General features: G+C 39.4%; 1 protein-coding gene across 7 annotated transcripts in view; it reads left to right on the forward strand.

The window, feature by feature from the left end:
* NCKAP1 (NCK associated protein 1) overlaps positions 1-22985 on the forward strand; it is a 45538-nt gene that overhangs the window by 1805 nt on the left and 20748 nt on the right. For 2 of the 7 annotated variants that reach the window (XM_033166854.1, XM_033166870.1), the window contains exons 2-13: positions 5456-5473; positions 6825-6935; positions 14383-14475; positions 14758-14814; positions 15477-15619; positions 15714-15804; positions 16742-16879; positions 18191-18239; positions 20319-20475; positions 20997-21053; positions 22287-22383; positions 22515-22621. In XM_033166854.1, coding sequence (XP_033022745.1) covers positions 5456-5473; positions 6825-6935; positions 14383-14475; positions 14758-14814; positions 15477-15619; positions 15714-15804; positions 16742-16879; positions 18191-18239; positions 20319-20475; positions 20997-21053; positions 22287-22383; positions 22515-22621 — 1118 coding nt within the window. The remainder of the gene's footprint in view (positions 1-5455; positions 5474-6824; positions 6936-14382; positions 14476-14757; positions 14815-15476; positions 15620-15713; positions 15805-16741; positions 16880-18190; positions 18240-20318; positions 20476-20996; positions 21054-22286; positions 22384-22514; positions 22622-22985) is intronic. The other 5 variants (XM_033166879.1, XM_033166897.1, XM_033166889.1 and 2 more) reach the window with 3 other exon arrangements.

Below are 22985 nucleotides of genomic sequence, written 5' to 3' on the forward strand. Positions count from 1 at the left end.
AAGCATCCATGACAGATGGTCATCCAACTTTGCTTAAAAACCTTCAAGGAAGGGGAATCCACCACCTTCCGAAAGAGTCTATTCCTATCAGCAAACAGCTCTTACCAACGGAAAGTTCTTCCTGATGTTTAGTCAGAATTTACTACCTTGCAAAAGCCCTCTGAAAGCAAGGAGAGAACTTTTCTAAGTATCCTTTCTGCTTGCCACACAGCTACCAGTAGTTTACTGCAGGAGGAAAGGACGTGTCTCCACTACCACTGAGTAGTTTTGCTTTGTTTTGTTTTGTAGGGTTTTTTTTTTAACAAGAAAGGTTTGCTACACAATATGTGGTATTGCGGTTAGATAAATTGGTTAAGATTTTTTCTTCATTTAGAAAAGAGGAAGTAATTGCTGCTGAGAGTTGGCCTGTTCTGGCTAAAGTTAAGTTTTGAAACCCCATTGATTTTCAGAGTTTCTGCTCCCTATTGTATAATTTTAAAAATTGACTGGATTATTTTTTTGAATTCACACCTAATTTATATGTGTATATTATTACCTCTCCTGACCTAAAATGAAACTCTTCCCCACCCAGCCCATTCAATTCCTGCCTCAAGTTGTTAATTTTATTCTAACTAGAGCAATAGGGTTTGGGAATGTGCTAGCTGCAATAGCTCAGGCTCACAGTTTTTTTGTTTAATGTAATCTCTTTAGCCAAGAAGAGTTAATTTATCTGTATTTTCAGGGCAATATAAAGTACAGTGTTGATTAAATAAAACCATCTATTTTATGTTAACACTGTGCATTAAAAACAGCAACAGCAAGAATACTCATGAAAACCATCTAATGCACTGGCTTGTTATAGCTATTAAATCAACCTTATTTGAAAAGAGGGAGATGCTATGGCTGTCTCTGGATTATCTTCCAGGGCTTTATAAACCATGGTTTATGCAAGCTGTGGCTGTGTGCTCCTCCCTTGCTTCTCCTTTCCCACTGTTGCTCACCAGCCAAGTTCATTATTTCTTTTGAAATCGAACTCTTGGCTAATGTCAGTTAACAAGCTAGGTGAATGAAACAGGGTCACATTCTGGTTTATTAACAGATATGAACAGAGCAATCCTAACAGGCAGCTATGTCATAGAACAGATAAGATAGCACAGTTAAGCTGGATTCTAACTGTTTTTGTTTTTTTTACCAGAATGGCAGGAATTCTTTTTTGGGGAAGAGCAGTGTAAACCCTCATTTTCTGCCTGTCCATTGGCTCCTAGAGGGTAAATTCAGTTGCACCACCAAAAATGCAGGTGCAAGTTTAACCAAGTTCTGTGGGCAGGACCAGTGAATGAAGGTTGTTAATAACATGCAATATGACTTTGTTTTAAATTTCTCCCTGCCTCTGATACAAACATTCCCACTCTTGACAATGTATTTTCCCCCTCGCCACACTGGCACAACGTACGCCAGCAGAGCTTTGTCTCGGATACACCCAGCTGAGTTATTTTGGTGTTTTAAAGCTAGCTCAACCAGGGCATGGGGAAATATGTCATCATGGGGAAATATGTCGTATTCTAACTTCCTCAGTCATAGCAAAGTGTTAGGTTTGCATCTGGTTCAGACAAAATGAGAAACTCTGGCTTTTTTTCAGTCTGCTGAAAAGGGTTCTTCACCACTGCTCTAAGCAGTGATTTGGGGTGATTTTTTTTTCTTAATGCTTTTTTTTCTTGGAGAAATTTCCATTTCATAATTTCATTAGTAGCGAAGAATGGGGACCAATTGCAAATTTTGAACTAGCATGGCAGTTCTAAAAAATACAAGTACAATGAATGTTAAATTAGGGAGTTAGAAAATTTTCTGATGCAAACTGAAAATTTTTGCAGTGCAGATTACGCTTATTTGTTTAAGAAACTTTTCAGGAAAATCCACATCGCTGGCTAACGAAAGAGCTAATTGTTAGTACAGTGTTACCCCAGGTTATGCACGCGATCCATTCCGGGTCACGGTACATAATGCGGGTGTGCGTATCATGAACGCACAGAAAAGAAAACCTGGAAGTGGCGCGATTTGAGCACTTCTGTGCATGCCCGAAGTGCGCAGAACGCTTCTGCGCATCCGGGGGTTGCACGCGCTCCGGAAACAGTTCCGGGTTGCGGGCATTCGCAACTCGAACGTCCGCAACACGGGGTGTGCGTAACCCAGGGTACTACTGTATAGAAGAAGGAAGTATATCTTGGAAATACCAAGACATTCATAGTTTATTAGTGAATGCAATTTTCCTTCATAGCACAGTGCACAAATTATTTTTCAAAGTAATATTCTGACTTGACAGATGAAGTCTTCATGCCTATTTTCTCATAGAAATAAATTGTTTCTAAGACACAGCTCTTGTTGTTCTTCATTGGATGTACTGTGGCAATTGTAATCATCTTCTCAAACTTGGACCTTTAGTAGCCTTTGTCATCAACCTCAACCTACCAGGATCTGCTTTAGGTGTAGCTAGAGAGATGAATGTGTTAGTCTTCTGGTTTTTTATTTTTAAGAAAACAGCTGCAGTGTCCCTGTTACTAACCTCAAATTTACAGTCATACCTTGGGTTGCGCTCGCTGTGGGATACCAACATGCCGAACCCGGAAGTACCAGAACGGGTTACTTCCAGGTTTCAGCGCATGCGCAGAAGCGCTAAATCATGCTATGCGCAGAAGCGCCGAATTGCGTCATGCGCAGATGCAGCGGCGCAGGTTGCGAACGCGCCTCCCGCACGGATCGCGTTTGCAACCCAAGCGTCCACTGCATTTTGAAATTCCCCTGAATTTAATTAGTTGTTGGCCACATGATGTGTCGGCTTTGTAGCAAGTTGAAAATCCCATTGGAGATGTAAAGTCAGGTGTTTGCTTGTCTGGATTGTGGACATAGTTCAAAAAGAACTAGTTGAAAAAGAAAATGTTGCTCTTTTATTTAAAGTAAGTATAGTATTGAATCATCGTATACTCCTGTTTCAAAGATTTCATGCTCCAGCACCCCCTGCAAATAAATCTGCAATTACTAGCCCCCTCATACACATTACTTTTTTTTTACTAGTGTGGCAGAATGTTTGGTAGATAAGGGCCCAACTCCGTTCTTAGTTACAAAAGCTTCTTTGGTTACTGTTGAGATCTGTCGACTGACTGACCTCTTTTTATGACAGTTGGAATTGTTGGTATTGGGAAGAAGTTGCTGACTAAAGAATTGTTCTGCATTTACAACAAAACTAGTGTGTGCTATAATATGGCCTTGTTGCTGTTGTACCCAAACAGTTCAATCTACCTCCTACTTGGCTGCAATTCTAATTCATCATAATAGCTGTTTGCAGACCTATGCCTTAGAAATGGCTATAGCCTCTTCAGTTAGTCATGGAGAATCAAAGGCCATTTAGCCCAGCCATCTGCCCCGAAGCATTGCCCGCTCTTCACAGGTCAACTCATGCAATTCTGGCTGAGTTGGACTGGGACACAATACTTTTTAATAGAGCAAAAACTATGGATACTTACATTTTCTATTTAGCTCACAATTCTATTAGTTTCCAGGTCTATCATTCCATTTTATTTTTTTGCTTTGAATGCAGATCATAAACAAACTGAGGACTGCTTCTTTGTTATCTTGTACATCAATGACTCTGTATACCCACAGAAGAGGGTTTAATTTGAACTGTGCTGTGCAACTTTTTTGCCTAATTTCTTTTAATATCAGAATATTTGTGATAGTTTCCAGTAATAATGGTGATAGGCCTGGATTTTGGAGATCAGTTGACAGTTTTGTAACAATATTTAATTCCCTTTGGACCTGTGTAGTGCATGTGTGCTCTGCGTTTGTAAGCAATGTGTTGTGGTTTCTTTTCGCTAATTGGACCTTCACAATACTTTGTGATCGTGTATCACAATTGTGAGTAGTTATGTTGTGTCATAACGAATGGAGTGCATGGTCTGCATGTAGAGGTTTGCTCCATAAAGAAGGTAGCAGAGATATGAAAGACTTCTTACCTGAGTCATTGGTGAGCTTCTGTTCGTCCAGAGTACATTATATAATGTGTTAGATGGTAGTGATGGTTTAACTTGGTAAAAGGCAACTTCATGTGTTAAATATGGACACGTGAGGATACTGTAGTATTAAGTTAAATTGAAGAGACAAACAGCCTCAAATTTCTAGTGAGGTATTTTCTTCATAAAATGGCGATTTCCACTTTGTTTCCCTGAATACTTCTAGCAGGGAGTCAAGTATATGTTTGGGGCAGTGTTTAAGATCCATTCTGCTATCTTAACAGCTTTTCTTTACATTACTTGCCAGAATACAGGGACAAATATCTGACAACTGAAGCCATTAGTTCAGGGGTGGGCCTCCACATATTGTTGAATTTGAACTCCCATCAGTCTTAGCCAGCTTCACCAATATTGGAAATTAGAGAAGCCAAGCAAATGGTGCTCCATCTCACTTTTGAGTGACACTGAAGACCAGGCATAGGCAAACTCGGCTCTCCAGATGTTTTGGGACTACAACTCCCTTCATCCCTAGCTAACAGGACCAGTGGTCAGGGGTTTGCCTATCCCCACTATAGACTAAACATTAGCCAAACTGAAATATTAAACTACATATAAAATCATAGTTTTATATTTTATTTTATGGTTCTCTGTATTGCATACCAGTGCACATGACGTTGTAATTTCAGGTTTTTTAAAAAGTGTAAATATATTACTTTTAAGTTGGTTTAAGAATGGTAGCCAGTGTGTTTTTTCTGTACTGTAGGAAACAGGCATGTTGACTAACTCATTTGAAAACCATCCTATGTAAAGGTCAGACATATTTTTGACGATCATAGCTGTACAGTATTTTGTATAAAGGTAGCATTAGGATTCCACTATAATGACTGTTTGTTTTTTCATTCTTGGCTACCGTTTCTATTTCAGGTATGTAATATTTCACTGATAGTTAGTTGCTCTCCTAAAAATTGCATGTGCTGTTTGCTCTAAACTTTGTTTCTTTCCAACCTATCTCTCTTGCTCAGAATAAATATATTGGAAGCTGATGTGATACAACATATTGTGCATTGGAAATTGTTGTACACACATTTTGAACACCATATATGTAATAGAAATAGTGCCTTTTAGAATGCTGCCTGTAAGTAGAAATACTTAATTATGCCAGCACTTGACTTTAACTTTGTTGAATAGAAGTACCGTATTTACTTGAGTCTAATACACCATCGAATCTAATGCGCACCTCAATTTTCAGAACCTTGAAACAAAACAAAAAAAAATTATTTGCTGGTGAATGTAAATGTGCCATTGAATCTAATGCACACCTTGATTTTCAGAACGTAATTTGGCCAAAAAAGTTGAGCATTTAATTTGAGTAAATACGGTAGTTTGCTTTTCTGGACATAATGCTTGTGGGAATCCAAGATTTTTTTTGTTTATGTGTAATCTTCTCTCTTTTCATTGCAATGCTTCCCCAGCAAGGACAAGTATGGAAGGTTTGCAAAGCTTTTTCACCTTCCCTCTGCCCACTTTCAGATCAGTCTCATACTTCATGACTTCTGTCTCTATAATTCACGACACAACTGTAGAAAAGTTAATAATCTTGGCATTTCACTATGTTGTGTAAAAATGCATAGCATGTTATAATTTGCATGAGCCACAAATTCTCTATTAAATTAGAATTTTGTATCTAGGAAGGGATTTTGGATTGCTGCACAGCGTTCTTCTGAGTATGTAACACTGGTGTGTTAATTACACAGTTCAGCTATACACCATTTTCTGTCCCAGCTTGTCTTAACTATATGTTAGAATGTAGCACTTTTTAAAAAAGAGTTCTACTTTTACAAGGGATCACAAGCTGTGTAGGAACAGAATTGTGTGACAGGTAATTTAGAGAGTACTGTAATGTCTTTTTTGAGATCACTGAAATATCCAAATTAAAGTACAGATGGACTCACCATTCAGTCTGTGGTGCAATCTATTTGATACATGCACATTAGTTACACTCTACCAGCAGTCCAATTACAGTCCTTCAGCAAATGTATGCAGCCGCTCTATACAAATTAAATTCATGCCGTAGGAAGCAAGCTGATAAGAAAATAACATGTGGCAATGAAACATGCCTGCTGTTTGTGCCATTAATAGTCAACTTTTTTCTTGCCACACACCTAACTAACAGTAGACTTCAATGGGGAATGACAATACCAAATCCACATAAATACTTGCTTTTTGTGATGGAAGTAACTCTTTGTGGGGCTGTGGCATGTTTGTAGGCCTAAATATAATGAATGTGGCTCTAGGTTCAGAAGCTGTGCCTAATTATAAGCTTGTTAAAATGTAATTTAAATAGTTCTACTCCATTTGAACTACTCCAAGTTGTTTAGCATATTAGAAATCGCAGGTGAACTACTGTTAACTACATATTGCTTGGTTCTTTATTTCAGATAAATTACACTAATAATGCAATAAGCGCAGCACTGCCCTGTATAGGTGGTGACAGCTAGAGTTTTCTACCAGTTGATTAGCACCACTAAATACATGGTGAACCTACCTCATGCTTTACTTCTAGCCAAAGTTTCCATTTCTTCTTTTAAGACTGAACTTCCCCTTCACTGCTGTTCTGCATTAACTGCTTTGAATTTCCATGCATTTTTTTCCAGTAGAGGAGCATCTCTGTACTGTGTCACATTACATCCAGCTGTGAGAATCCCCACTCATTTTTTTCACCTGCTCACTAAAAAGCTAAAGAAGTCCATCTAGTTTCTAATTGGAGATCAGCTAAAAGTATATAGTATTTAGTGAAAAGAATATATGTTTAGTTTTGTTTCTTCTCATTTTCTTCCATAGGCATGTGGAGACCCAAAAGCAAAACCATCATATCTTATTGACAAAAATCTTGAATCGGCTGTCAAATTCATTGTCAGAAAATTTCCAGCTGTCGAAACACGCAACAACAATGTAAGTAATGATACAACACTGTAAATATTTGGATTTGCTTGATAATTATTACCTGGCAGTTCTGCTAATGGCAATGCCCATTGGGTGGGATGAGGGAAGCACAGAATGATATTAACACTGGTTAAATCTCAGTAGTGTGTTGATAATATGCCAGAAGAACCAGTACTGTATAAAAGGCAGGTGTTCCACAGCTGCAGCTTTTTCTGTTGGCTGAATTATGGGGAAAGTGTCCTGGATTGAGTTTTAAGATTTACAATTCTTATAAAGGGGCAGAAGCCTTGTGAAATTTGGAATATAATAATCCTAGACAGTGCATGGCAGTGTTTCTGAAAACAGAATTTAAGTATGAGTATTTGTAAGATGCTGAATTGATGGCAGAAATTCATAAAAGGCTTTCAGTTGCATGTTACATTCCTTGGAGTGAGTGCTGTCAGTCAGTTTCTTTTATGGACAGTTCATTGAAAGTCTACGTATATACAGCTCAGTATATTAACAAACCCATTGTGGAATAAAGCTCTGGGGTTTTTCTTAAGAATGGAAAGTGCAACGTATCTTCACAGAAGATGGAAATGACTTACTACTGGAAAACAGTTGACCAGGAGGCTTCCAGTTTAGGTAATCCTCCAAACTGAAACAGTTCCAGTTCTTGTGGAGTCAGTCTTAGAACTGGATGACTCTGCATGTCTCAGGAAAGTTGGAACAAGGGCTTTACTCGACTTAAAGCAATCCATAAGATGTGACCTTCCATAAGTTGCTGTACTCCAGCTCACATCATTCTTTACTACTGGCCATGCTGGTTGGGGCTGATAGGAGTTGGAATCCAACAACTTTTTGGAGGTCTACTGGTTTCTCATCCCTGCCTTGTTCAGTTTCCTTGCTTGTCCTCAGATAATTTGGTTTTGCTGTTGCCATGTTGTTCCTTTTACATTGATTTTCATGTCTTGAATTAAAATGGGATCAAAGCAATTTAAGACTGTTTAGTTGAATTCTGGTTGTAATGCAGTAAACTCTTCATTAACTGTGATTTCTTTATAATGAAAATTGAGAGGAAGATATTTTTACATGTTTGTTTTCTTCTCAGAGGTGGAAAGGGGAGGCAGGTAATGGGTTTGCATGTTCTCTGCATGCAATAGTTTGCATGAGTGCTTGAGATTTCAAGTTTCAAATACAGTTATTAAGCACTGGTATTTTTAGTGTTCTTCCCTCTCTTACGGTCATTTATTAGGTAACGTTAAAATACATCTAGTACTTTTTATTTCAGTGATACTGATTGCCAAATGTCAAGCAGGGCCAGTTACTAAGCAGAGATATTTTGCCAACCCACAATTTCATATGTGACACCATATCTTCAAACATAATGGCTTAGATCCAAAAGTGTTCTGCTAGCAGAGAGTATTATGTGCTCATGGAAGGGTTGTTTCTGATGTAGTGGAAGAATAATGTGAGAAAAGTGAGCTCCAATCCAGAGAAGCTCACTTCCTTTTTGTGTAAGTTCTTATGTAAGACTTTACAGAAGCACTTTCAGTACTTTTTTGTAACCCACTGGAGCCTGTATCTTCCTCATTCACCTTGTTTCTAATACAGTAATGCAATGCAACTGTGATACTGTTCTATGAGAAGTCTTGCACAAGAGTTCACAGAATAGCAATAATACTTTTCCTCTTTTTGCTCAGAGTTCTTTGGATCAGAAGGATGCAGTGGTTGGTATCCAATGAAGTAAGTCTGTTGGCACAAGGACGTCTGTCTGCACAACATAATTTCCCCTCCTTATCCTCTTCTGCCCCTGCCCAATCTTTTCTGGGGTTTACCTCAACCCTCCAGAGCAGACTTGAGCAGGTATGGGAGGTATTGCAGAAAGAGGAGAGGGAGGGAAAATTCCGTTGCACAAACGGAAATCCTTCCGCTAACAGAACTACTTCATTGGATACCTCTCAGTATAAATATATTTATTTGACAGTTGAAGTTCTACTGATTTGAGTAGCAAATGGATCTTTGGTGTTTTTTTTTTTTTAGCAGATGGGCATTATTAGCTTAGTTTCCAATTTGCATTAAAAATGCTGTCACTGCTGCCTCCCAAGGTATGGTGCTGGCCTCATGTTCACCTTTGGCCAGTTTCCGTCGGGCCGCCAAGGCATCCTCTTCCCAGGCCCCTGAGGAGGCAGCTCTCTCTGGGGCGGGCGGTTCAGAGACTGGGGGCAGTGGCGACAGCTGCTTGAAGCACTCCCAAGGAGAGAGGATAGGAGAGGAGGCTGAGGGAATACTCCACAAGGAAGGGTGTTCGAAAAGGAGTGAGGGGCTGCCAGCTCTGCAGGCAAGGGGTGACATAACTGGGTTCCAGAGCCCCACAGGGAGCCGCAGAAAGAATGTAGGTGATCAAGGGAGCCGTGGACTCAAAAGGGTTGAAAAGCTATTCTCTAGGATATCCTGGAATCAAACTGTAATAAGTGTGCCATTGTAATATTTACATGGGGCGGGGATGCATATTTGTGGTATGCCATCTGTCTTATCTATAAGAAGACAACTAAAAGTCTAAAACCTGTGGTGAAAGAGTTGAAGTACACTTCCCCCTATTCTGATTTTCTCAGTTTCTTTTATTGAGCTGTTTTGGGTTCCTGATACTTTCTGTACTCCAGCTCTCTTAGAAGCAAAACCACTGAAATCTTCCCCTTTTTGAACTCTCTCTTGCAGGATTGTATTAAATAATTTTAAACAATCAGTTGCTGTTTAACTAGGAGCAAGCTGAGATGGTACTTTAATGGGGTTTATATCTGTATTTAAAGAGAAGCCCTCAGGCTAAGCATGAAAACGAGCCATTCTGGAATACTTGCTGTAACACTAAAGATCCAAGCTTTATTTTAATATTAGGTTGAAATCCTGTAGACAAGATCTTGAATGAATAATTTAAAACATTTGCATTTTTTCTGGCAGCGTAACGTGCAGAATAATACTGATATTATTTGATGGAATATTGGACAAGTAGCCTACTTAGGCAATTTTTAGAAATCTATCTGAAATCCCACATGTAGAATAACTAATCCACACACACACACCAGCTTGGTGCTGAGACCAAAAAGATGTGTTGAATCACAAAGCCCCGTGGAATTTTAGATAGGGATAGAAAATAACCAAACAACCCATTGAATATTGCCCACATTTACTTGGCTTGCTTCTTTAAAGCAATTTTGCCCTGTTCTTTAACTGGAAAAGCTCTCCAAGGGGCTTACAAAGATTAGTAGTAAGAGAATCCCTGCCCTCAGGCTTACAATATGAAAGATATAACACTCAGTGAAAATGGGATGAGGAAGGAGGAGGAAAAAACCAAACAGGCAACAGTTTTTAAAGTTATAGTCAGCTTTATTGTAGAACCAGATAAAATAGAAATAGTTCAGGTAGCCTGAGAGAATGGCTACCACCAGGTGACAGTGGACCAAAAGCAGCTGGTTCTCAGCAATGGTAACAGAATAGTAGTCAGATATCTGATTGTATTAGAACTGTAAAAAAGAACAGGGTTAATTATACTAATTATTATACTATACTTGTTACTTGTGCTGTTCACATACAGTCCTAGGTTATAGGTAATATGTGCAGTAGGCAGAGTCCAGAAGCAGGCTTGACGTTCACATGCTCACTCACTTCTGGTATGCTATCTGCCTGATGTATAAGGCCAGGGACAGACCCCAGCCCTGCTTCAAACTTGCAAAAGTGGGAGGGGAGATGCTGGTGGGGTGCTCCAGGCTCCGTAGCAGTTCAGCAGCCAACCGGTTGCAAGTTTTTCTCCTTATGTTGGGGAGAAGGTGGTCATCATTCAACTCCCAAGTGATCACACACCTCTGCAGCTCTAGCATTGGTGGGATGACTCATACCTTGTCATCACACATGTTATGGTAAGTGAAATTCCTGTTGCACTGGAATTTCCAGCTAATTCCCCCACTGCTCCCCCCCCCAATCCAAACTACTATTGAAGTCCTCTGTTTCAAAAGCAGTGTCATCCAGTGTTTGGGAGGCCAGAGAGGTTAAAAAGAAAAAAAGGGGGGAAGATGTGAGTCTAAAGCTCTCTTGGGATCACAGGACTGGTTTTGTGGTTCTTTGAATCTTGGCATATGTTGCAGGTGAAGAGTATGGCTTATAGATCTAACTGGACAAAATTTCCTGAAAAAAATTGTTACAAGTAGTCTGAGATGGAGTCTTAATATTTTCATCAGCCCCCTATCTGAAGGCATGTAATGACTAGCATCAGTTACAGTTACAGGTAGGTAGCCGTGTTGGTCTGCCATAGTCAAAACAAAATAAAAATAAAAAAAATCATTCCAGTAGCACCTTAGAGACCAACTAAGTTTGTTGGTATGAGCTTTCATATGCATGCACACTATCTGAAGAAGCGTGCATGCACGCGAAAGCTCATATCAAGAACAAAATTAGTTGGTCTCTAAGGTGCTACTGGAAGGAATTTTTTAAATTATTTATTTTGTTTTAGGATCAGTTAGTAACATTAATTCGGGAAAGGTATGAGTAAATACCTTTAAGTTGAATTAATTACTAGTCCTGCTTTTTGACTACAAAAAACATAAAACATTTAAAACTGTTGTAAAAGGCTGAGTGGTTTGATAGTTTTGGTGAAATAAATACTTCACTAAGTGATAAATATTTTCAGAAAACAACCTTCCTTTTTGATACTTTTCTGTATAAATATTCTACTATTATATATAAGGATATAGCCATAAGATTGAGTAATGCAAATTGATACACTTAACTGCTCTTTGTTTCATTGTTTCATTACGAAGCAAGGAACAATAATCAAAACCAGTCTAACAGTATGTACATTTTAATGTGGTTAAGCTACTGTCTTATGCTGTATAATGCTCAGTGTGGTCTTTCAGTGTCTTTTCCTTGATCCCCCCCCCCCCCCGGTTCTTATTTATGTCTACCCAGTACGATGTCGTATGATGTTATCCAATTGCAGAATGTGTGTGTATGATTGAGATTTAAGTAATACATATGTCAAGAGAGAGTTATTTACCTAGATGCATATGAAAGAAGGTGACTGTGAAAAGGCCTTTAATCATACTAGACTTTTTATGTGTTCATGAGTTGGAGAACCATACAGACCCTCCTGAATTTGGGCCCACAATATTTACTTTTCATTTTTCTCAAAAGATAAACTTTTATCAAGATTCTGTTGCTGATGCCACCCTCTTTTAATATTTTGATTATTCTGTGGTATCAAAGTAGTGGAACTGGTCATGCATTTCTTCTTGACATAGACCCAGACATGAGCAATGACAGCATTTCCAGTACAAAATACACTGAAGTCTAATTGGCTCTACATACTATTTAAACATAGATTATGCTGAACATTCGTCTACATGCAAAATATGTAAATTTCATTTTACATAAATATGCTGCCTGCGGGCTCCATTAGACTTCAGTCTATTTTATACTGGAAATGTTCTTATTGCTTTTTGACATTGATATAAGACGTCTATGTAAAGACAAAGTAGAAATGGATGGCCACACTGACCTTGATACAAAAAAAACCTAGAGTGGGCCAGATTTTTCATTTTTACAGTAGCCCGGAGTCATGAGATGCCAAGCTTCAATTTCATATTTCTCTTGACTATGAGAATCAGCTTTTTTATGAAACAGGGATTCTTTCCATTTTTGTGATCCATATCTGTATCATGAAAATTGAATTTGGCTAAAAGTTTTTTTCTCTCTATTAATGTCAAATGGAAGAATGTAATTTTAAAGTGTGATATTTGTCAATGAAAATATCAGTGAAAATCCCTGGGTAACTTTGTGGAAGACACTGTCTATCTAGTTTATGCTCACAACTGTGTGGCATACATATGTGTTTTTTAAATGCTCTTTGTACATTTGAAGGGCATGTAACTATTTTTTAAAAATAATAATAAAGGAAGTTGAAAGAAGATGTTCTAATTCTTCACTAGTGTAATTTTATTATTTCCCTTTCTACTGATTAGTTTGTATTCTGCAGGAATAACACATTTGAGCACTGCTGAAAAATACTGTGTGAAAATCTACTTTTACAACTACTGAACATCCTTGTATTCATAGTCTCTCTTCCATTTCCTCACCAGTGTCTAACACGCTATCCTCTTGCTTCTTTTTCATCTTTGTTTCTTTTGTTGCTTGTGTTTTAATGTATATTGTGTTATATGGGACTGCTTAAAGAACCGTGACTGTATTTTATGTTTGTATCTACATTTTATTTTGCATGCTTAACGTGGCTTTGCCTGGATATTCTTTTTGGTAAGTTCTGAATTTAAAGCGTATTGTTTTCTCCGTAGTAAAATCTGTAAACTCTGCCGTCACCTCTTTTCCCACCTCAAGAAATCTGTCCTTATTTTTTTTTCATGCTGATTTGTGCTCATAAATGGTTTTGCTTTGGCTAATTACACGTTTAACCAATACCTTTTTAACATTCTCTGCTCTCTAGTACTTACAGTTAATAATTTTGGTACTAATGTATACTAATTATCTGGTAAAGTAAAGGTAAAGGTAAAGGGACCCCTGACCATCAGGTCCAGTCGTGTCCGACTCTGGGGTTGCGGCGCTCATCTCGCTCTATAGGCCAAGGGAGCCGGCGTTTGTCCACAGACAGCTTCCGGGTCATGTGGCCAGCATGACAAAGCCGCTTCTGGCGAACCAGAGCAGCGCACGGAAACGCCGTTTACCTTCCCGCTGGGGCGGTCCCTATTTATCTACTTGCACTTTTAATGTGCTTTCGAACTGCTAGGTGGGCAGGAGCTGGGACCGAGCAACGGGAGCTCACCCCGTGGCAGGGATTCGAACCGCCGACCTTCTGATCAGCAAGCCCTAGACTCTGTGGTTTAACCCACAGCGCCACCTGGGTCCCTTAATTATCTGGTAGTTGGCGCTTATTAGAAGAAGCGTTTAGTTGCAGAATGTGGGCACCATCACCTTCTAACATGCTTGGAAGGATTGCATATAGCCCAAAGGTGTATTCTTGCTTCTACCTTCTACCCCATGGCTCATGTGGATAGGGAGGTATGCATGTGCAGCAGTGTGCTGCCAGTTCCTGGAATGGGAAGCTAGCTTGTATGCTACTTGCCCATCTAGCCCTCCCTCTCCAGGTCAGAGTCTGTCTTGGACAGAGGTCAGGAAGGGGAGGCAGTGCACTGGCTTCCTGTTTTCTTGACAATTGCCAGCAGAATGGCAGATGCTTGCATCAATGGGAGGGAGAGTGACTTATTGAGCTTAAGGCAGGAGGAATTGTGCCCCATAGTTTGTTCATATGTTACAACCATGAAGACCTTGCTATTGGAGAAAAGCAGTAAACGTTTGATCACTGTAAAAATTTGTGTACCTGCTTCTTGCAAGTATGATTCCTTAGCTTTCTTAAAATTATGCATTTGTTTCCAAGAGCTGTTTAGTTTATATGTGTGTGTGTGTGTTTGATTTGTAGCAACAGCTTGCTCAGCTGCAGAAAGAGAAATCAGAGATTCTGAAGAATCTGGCTTTATATTACTTCACATTTGTTGATGTTATGGAATTTAAGGTAAGGTACCTGAAGTACAGTTCAGCTGCTCTTGCAGGCCTTGATAGAATATCACAACCATTGAGTGCAGATTAAATAATTTATTATGAATTGCTTTTTAAAAGTGCTTTCTATGTTAAAGTAATGGATAATGTGCACCTATCTTTATAAAAAAATGTTGTTGTTTTTTAAAAAAGTATTTCTGTTATTGGCTAGGGTGTTTTTTTTCTAAATTCAGGAAAAAATGTCCAGTAATGATTTCAGTAAGCAATCAGATTTTTCCTTTCTCTTTTTGTTTTCAAGGACCATGTCTGTGAATTGCTGAACACTATTGATGTTTGCCAAGTCTTCTTTGATATTGTAAGTCCATGGAAGTTTTTAAAAATTCAATTGAACTGCAATTCTTAATACATTTACTAGGGAGCGAGCGCAAGTGAACACATTGGGAAATTACTTCCAAGTAAACATGCATAGGATTACACTGCACAGCTGAGATAAAAAATGACCTGAGTCCTAAATAGCTTAGGCCTTTATAAATCAATATAAATGCTAAGAATTGTGCCTGGAAATGAATGGACTGGGAGTTGAAGTGGCTGTTTAAACATTGACCTTGACCTATTCCTCTAATTTCAGTAAAGGTGGGAAATGGTCAAATGATGCTGTAGCTCACTTCCAATGTATTAGTTTTGACTGGGAGTTTTGGACCTTTATGTATGCACTGCTTTCTAACATAATTCTTGGAAATATCTGAAAAGGCCATTCAGCCTGGAATCCTCTAAGAGTGAGTCCATTGAGTTGTGCTAACCTATTACACATTTTAGTGTTTAGAATGTGCTACAGCAAATACAGTAAATAAAGATAATATATTTAAGGTGCTTCTCTACGTTTAATAGGTGCTAATAGATCATTTTAAGTTGTGTGAGACTTTTCAAATGCATATGAAATGTATGAAGGATTAGAACTTGAAGATGACATGAGTAATCTGTTACAGTACAAAAACTTTTTTTGTATTTCATTTCTAGACTGTAAATTTTGATTTAACAAAGAACTACCTAGATTTAATCATAACCTACACAACACTAATGATACTGCTGTCTCGGATTGAAGAACGGAAGGCCATCATAGGGTTGTACAACTATGCTCATGAGATGACACATGGAGCAAGGTAAAAATGCATTGCACACTGAATCTCTTTTTGTGGGGATTGGGGGCATGTTATACAATGCATTTTCCTTAATCTCGTTTGTTGCTTTTTTTAGTGATAGGGAATACCCACGTCTTGGCCAGATGATTGTGGATTATGAGAACCCTTTGAAGAAAATGATGGAGGAATTTGTACCGCATAGTAAAGTATGTATAAGCCTTTTTCCTCTTTCTGACCATCCATCTGACTGTCTCTCCCCCTTTTTTTCTAAAAATAAATGTGTATAAGTTTTTTAAAAAAATAGAAAATTGAGGATAAGCAGTTTTCTAATAAAATTGTGAAGCTTTCCCCTCTTTCTGTGTGCATTTAAAGCAATTAAATAGTTCATTTAGCACTATAAGGGAAAAGTCTTCAGGATATTTCCATATACAGTAGTGCCTCGCTAGACGAAAATAATTCATTCTGCGAATATTTTCGTCTAGCGATTTTTTCGTCTAGTGAAGCACCAACGCAAATCGCGGTTTTCGCTAGATGAAAAACAATTTTTTTCGTCTTGCGAGGCAGCCCCATTGACAAATTTGCCTTGCGGGGCAAATTTGTCTAGCGAGGCATTCGTCTTGCGGGGCACCACTGTAGGGTCCTTTTTACAACCCAAACCCATGATAGTTTGTGAGGTTAATGGCAATTCTGAAGATGTCTACTTAGAAGAGGAAAGTTCCATTGAATATATCAAGCCCCAGCATTTGTCTCATACCGTGTTGGATAGACATGAAATACATGACCATTAGATGCTTGAGAGTACTGTAATACAGTGGTACCTCGGGTTAAGAACTTAATTCATTCTGGAGGTCTGTTCTTAACCTGAAACTGTTCTTAACCTGAAGCACCACTTTAGCTAATGGGACCTGCCTCTGCGCCGCCAGAGCACGATTTCTGTTCTTATCCTGAAGCAAAGTTCTTAACCTGAAGCGTTATTTCTGAGTTAGTGGAATATGTAACCTGAAGTGTATGTAACCTGAAGCGTATGTAACCCGAGGTACCACTGTAATGGAATAGATTAGAAAAACATTAAATTTTATTTATTGTACTTACTGGTAACTGCTAATCATTCAAAACAATATGTTTGTATTTACTCTGTTCTAGGCTCTTTCAGATGCCCTAATCTCACTCCAGATGGTCTATCCTCGACGGAACCTCTCAGCTGACCAATGGAGAAACGCACAACTCTTGAGCCTCATCAGCGCTCCCAGCACAATGCTTAATCCTGCACAGTCAGACACAGTACGATACGTTGATTCTATTCTGTGGAACTTAAAGTTTGTGAGGTTTGCTTTTGAAAATTTCCAGCTGAGGTTATTCATTCTCTCTCTCTCTCTCTCTCTCTCTCTCTCTCTCTCTCTCTCTCTCTCTCTCTCTCTCCCCCCCCTGTGTGTAAGTAATGAGGTTAGACTCCCCCTGAAGGAACAAGTGTGCATTTGGGTGGTACTTCTGGATCTACTGTTACTCAAGGCACAAGTGGCCTCAATAGCATACAGTGCCTTCCATCAGCATCAGCTGGTGGCCCAGATATGACCCTAACTTTTGCTGTTTGCACTCTAGTAACCTTTAGATTAATTACTGCCATGTGTTATATGTGGGGCAGCTGATGAAGATGGTTTAGAAACTGCAGCTAGCATGGAATTTGGCAGCCAGATTTCTGACTTTGATCTGAGTGCCTAGCACTAATTCTGTCACAACTGTGCCAGTTACCAATTATTTTCCAAACTCAATTCAGAGTTATGTTTTTGATATATAAAACCTTATGTAGCTCAGAACCCCAATACCTCAGGGGTTACCTCTGCTCATATGAACCTACCTGAACTTCATTCACCGTCAGAGACCCTTCTCCACGTGCCTTCTCTGTGGAAGGTGACAGAACAAGAAGTGGAGTCATAAGTCATAATGGATATGGGCAACTTTGTCCTCAAAGTTTCTTGCAAATGTGTTGCAACATTATACCAAAGGTTCTGTTGCATCTGCCCCTGGGTCAGATTTCCAAAGCTCTGCTGAATGACACTGAGAAGATGCAGAAGAATAGTTTCTTCACCACAGAGTAGGCTCAATAGTAGTCTCTTGCTAGTGTTTGAATAACCTTCCCATGAGTTTTACTCTACCTGTCCTCCAGCTGTCTTCCCACTGCCTCAAAGCCAGAGTGGGTAACAGGTGGATCTCAGATCATTTAAGATCATTTTGATCTGTGTGCCTCATCAGGCTGCTAGGTCATAGCATAGATTGTCCATTTGTTCCTGGAACCAAAAAGATGTACCATAAGCTCCTAAAGTTAGAATTGTGCCCAGCATATCGACCGTGCCTTTTCAGGGTGTGCCCACACAAAGGATCAGGAAGAGTTGGTTTAGAGCAAAGGTGGAAAAGTCCTGAAAGTGTACTTTAAACACTTTTGTACCCCTGAAGCAGCCCTTCCCTAAATAAATGATTTCACTTAGAGAGTTGTTATTATTTCATCAGCCTTGTTTAAAGTATTGTACCCGGAGCTCATGTATTAACTAGATTGCAATGTGTCATTTTCTGATGACAGCTTGTTTTTACAAACAGATGCCATGCGAATACCTGTCTCTGGATGCAATGGAGAAGTGGATCATATGTAAGTTTGATGTTCTACTGAAGTTCTTCCTGTTTCTTTACAGCTGTTTTCACGTAGAATGAAGCCACGAGGTCAGTTCAGATGTAACAGCGCCCATCTCTTAGCCATGGTTAAGGGAGCAGGAGCATTCATTCTGTCTCCCAAGGGCCCAGTCTTCATATGTGCAAAACGTACTCATAGCTTAGACCATTGCTAACCAACATAATTGTAACCAAGGTTTGGTCTTTATCAGGATTCTTTAACAATTTTCAAACCCAGTTTAAAAACAAACTCTGCTTAGCAATAAGCATTGGCGTTGACTTAGCGATTAGCTTAGTGAAGACACTGGGCGGGAGTGTGCAGGGAGCTCATATATGGGAGCGAGGCTGAGGCTATTCTGATCTCCTCATCCCATTAATAAAAGGCAATATTGCAATTGCGTAAGCTCTAAGTTCTGAGGTGTTGGAATTTTGTAAGCATGTTCCAGACCTAAGCACTTCTAATTCCATTGGTATCAACGGGGAAGTAATAGGACTTTAAACTGCTGAACTTTGGATGGATTGTGTCCTATGGGTGAGATCAAACATTACATCAGCTGATTCAATTGGACTTCCACCTTCTCTTTTCCCACCCATCAAATATGTTATGACCGGTTCTCCTAAATCTCCAGAGGAGTTTTTGAAGGGTGGGAGTGGGAGCTGCAGGGTGGAGGAGAGAAAGACTCCTTTGCATGTGATAAAGTCCTTTGTCCAAGTTGACACCATTGGCTGTTTTGTTATTTGGCCAGTTCAAGAGTACTTATACATGCTGTAGAATTTCATTTTGCAGCATGAATAAATGCAGAAGATTATGTGCTAGAAAAAAGATATACTATTTATGGGTAAAATGCACAAACATCGTTTTGCTATCGTATCCAGTAGTGCAGGACCTGAGCCTCTCTTTCAAAAATTGTTTCCCATGTTGATGTTGCAAATTTATAATCAGGTTTATCAGCATTTCTTTCTACCGTGCATTTTCTATATTAAGCCTTTATTCCTAAATTGATTATTGTGAGCTGTGGACTTTTGGGCAGGATAATTGGGCAGCATCCAAACATTTCCACTGGCACAAACACTTGGCCACACAACGGAGCTTCCTTTACTCATACATCCCTTATGTGTCCCCTTCCTAATATGTTCTGGGTTCCCCCACCCTCTGGAGCAGATTCAGATAGTGGGAAAGGAGAGGGAAGGGAAATTCCGCTGCATAGCCAAAAGCTCTTGTCCTAATGGAACTTTTTAGTTGACTACAGCCCATTGAGTGTTGAAGGACAAGTAGGTTGAGGATTTACCTGTTGGTTGCAGTAAAATAAAACTATTGAGAGGACCACACATGTGACAGAGCATTCTGACTTGTATGCAGAAGCTCCTTTCTGTTTCCTGCCAGTCACCCTGTTGAGCTAGATGGACCAGTGGTTTAACTCATTATAAGCTTCCCATGTGCCTATAAAACTGTGGTTCCCAAACCTTCCCTCCCCCACCCCCCCATAGACCCCTTGAAAATTGCTGAGGATCTTAGTGGAGCACTTAATGATTTTTCAGCTTGTTATAGCAATTTTAATGCACTGTACTGTATGATTTTTAATTGTGTTTTTAGTGCTGCTTATTTTTTCTTACATTAGATTTTATTGCATTCCATGGAATTGTAGTACAGGGGAATCCCCATTTACATGAGGGTTCCATTTTGGGCCAGCCATGCACATCACCAGGATGTGCATAAGTGAGGATTACCCCGTTTCGCTTCTGGCCCTGTTCCACCCCCTTTTTGCACTGTTTTCGGCGTGTGTGTCAGCGGGAGCGCACATGCTGATTGCATTCAAGTGGGGAGATGCCTATACATTTAAATGCAATATAAGAAACAGGAGAAAGAATTAAAATACCATTAAAAATCAATATGAATATTTAATAAAATGGATGTGTCATCTCCTATCTTCAACTACAAATCCACTGAATGCTGCAGACCACCTTAATGAAGCTTATGGACCACTGGTGGTACAGACAACAGTTTGAATTTGTCACCATGAGTTTTACATAATGCTGATTTCTCTTTCTCTTTTCAAAGTTGGGTTTATTTTGTGCCATGGAGTCCTGAACAGTGATACAACTGCTTTGACCCTTTGGAAGCTTGCTCTTCAAAGCAGTTCTTGCTTGGCTCTGTTTCGGGATGAAGTTTTCCATATTCACAAAGCTGCAGAAGACTTGTTTGTAAACATAAGAGGGTACGGTTTCTGAAATATATATATGCCGGTAGATTAGATTTTATTGCATTTTCTCTATGTATGCATATGGTGGCAAATGAGAGATAGATGAACAAGAGAAATCTTGTGGAATTAAGTGATATCTAGGGTTGAGATTGAGAGAACAGCGGCATTTTGCATATGCTCTCCCTCCTTTTACGTTCCTCCTTCACATAAAATACCCCACTTTCCTTTACCCACTTTCTTCATTGTGCCTGAATTGGTTTTTTTTACACCTAATTCTTGGAGCTGCTTTAAATTTAAACCTTGCTTTTGGTTGCATGCCTTTCAACTTTGTTCAGAAACGGAAGCCTAGCTCCACGTTCCCTTATTCATAAGTCTGAGATGGCATTTGATCTAAATACGGGGCCTTAACTGACCCATTGGGGAGCCTTTTTCCAGGAACTGGTTAGTTAAAGGAAAGTTGCTCTTTCTGATGCAATTGTAGAGAGATGGGAAGTCTTTATCACCAATATGTTTATACATTTTATTTACACTTGCAGCTATAACAAACGTATTAACGACATAAGAGAGTGCAAGGAAGCTGCTGTATCACATGCGTAAGTGTAATGTAAAATATGTTTTTATAAAATACTGCTAATTACATGTTTCAGTATTTAGCCAAATTATATAACTGTATCAGCAATGCTGAAAGATAGTTGCTTAAAAGTCCCTCATGGCAAACAGAAACATGCTTGTTTTGGGGAGAGAATTGCCAGTTTCTCTTTCCTCATCTGCTGCTCCTACATACTTGGAAGGTCCATCTCTCGGTAGCTGTTTTTGCTTCCTGTTCACCAGCTGGATCTTTCAATCCAAGCCTGTATTTTATATGATGAATTCCACTCTGTGTTCCCTTACATTGGGAATGGAGAACTTCAGGGCCAGGGGCCAAATGTGTCTCTCCAGACCCCTATCTGGCCATTTGGACTCTCTCCAGGTCATACACACACCCTCATAGGCCACATCCCTTGCAGTTCTGCTTTTCATTCTTCTTGCCTGACTGGAACGTGTCCTTGAACTCTGGTAATGCTGCTTGGATGGAGGGCAGAGTGGTTGCTGTGTGTAGCCTACTGTACAATGGTAAAATTCATATTAAATACTCTGCCTGCTTTGACCTCTGGCCCATTCAACCCTGGATTGAAAATCATTTCCCACCTTTACCTTACATAGAGTTGTAGAGGTGGAAAGGACCCCAAGGATCATCAAGTCCAACCCCTTGCAATGCAGGAATATGCAGTTGTCCCATACAGGGATCGAACCTGCAACCTTGGTATTATCAGCACCACCTTCTAACCAACTGAGCTATCCAGGCATGGTTGGTCTGATCTTGGATATTATTATTTAGTGCAGGGGTGGTAAATATGTGACCATCCAGGTACTACTGGACTACAACTCCCATTATCCATAACTGTGGGTCATGCTGTCTGGGGCTGCTAAGAGCTGGAGCCCCCAAAAATCTGGAGAGCCACATGCTTCCCACCTCTTTTCTCAGGCCAGCTTGCCGCATACATTACATAAAAGTCAGAAGCAGTGTTACAGCCAATATGAAAAAACTGTCAAAAACAGATTTTACATAAGTGTTTTCTTTAAATCTTTATTTCCACTGGTAACATGAAAATGTAATGGCCTCACAAATGTATTAAAACTTGATCTTAAGGAGCAATATGAAAGGTGGTTTTTAAACACCATTTTTAATTGAGAATGGAGTGCCATGGACCCTAAGCACAACTTTAAATGATTCGTGAAGTATAGTATATTGGTGATTAATTGCAGTATTTGTATTCTGAAAACAGTGGTTCAATGCACAGAGAAAGACGCAAATTTTTACGGTCTGCACTGAAAGAACTAGCTACTGTCCTGTCAGATCAGCCAGGACTGTTGGGTCCCAAGGTAAGTAAGCTTAGTAAGTAGGAGGGAAATTATTTACGGGCACAATCTACAGAGTTCATTTCCATTTGCTGTACATTCACTTATAATATCTGCAAAGAGAAACATTTTAATGTGTGTTTGGCTTTTTCCAGGCACTTTTCGTCTTTATGGCATTATCGTTTGCTCGTGATGAAATTATTTGGCTTCTACGACATGCAGATAACATGCCAAAGAAGAGTGCGGATGATTTCATAGATAAGTACGTTTCATATCTGATATATTTTAAAATTCAGATTTCTTGCATGATATGGAACTTGCTGCTGCCAAAGCACTTTGGTATAGTGTACCACTACTTGTTTTTCTTCTTCTTCTGGCACATTGTGGTCTTGGTTGCATTGATATATGGAGGCTCTTTCCTTGACTTGGTTGGTCACTGTTAATTCCTAGATATGTTAAAATAATGTTTCCCCTTCGCTGCTGTGGGATGTGAAAACAAAATTTCATTAAGATACATTTGTGAGTGTAATGAATGCAAAGCCATTCAGTTCAGAATAATGTCCTGGAATTCATATAGCAAAGGTCTCGTGTCTATCTAGCCACCTCCCCATACTCAGCTCCTTTAA

This window comes from Lacerta agilis, chromosome 1 (assembly GCF_009819535.1).
Source record: "Lacerta agilis isolate rLacAgi1 chromosome 1, rLacAgi1.pri, whole genome shotgun sequence".
Classification (NCBI taxonomy): domain Eukaryota; kingdom Metazoa; phylum Chordata; class Lepidosauria; order Squamata; family Lacertidae; genus Lacerta; species Lacerta agilis.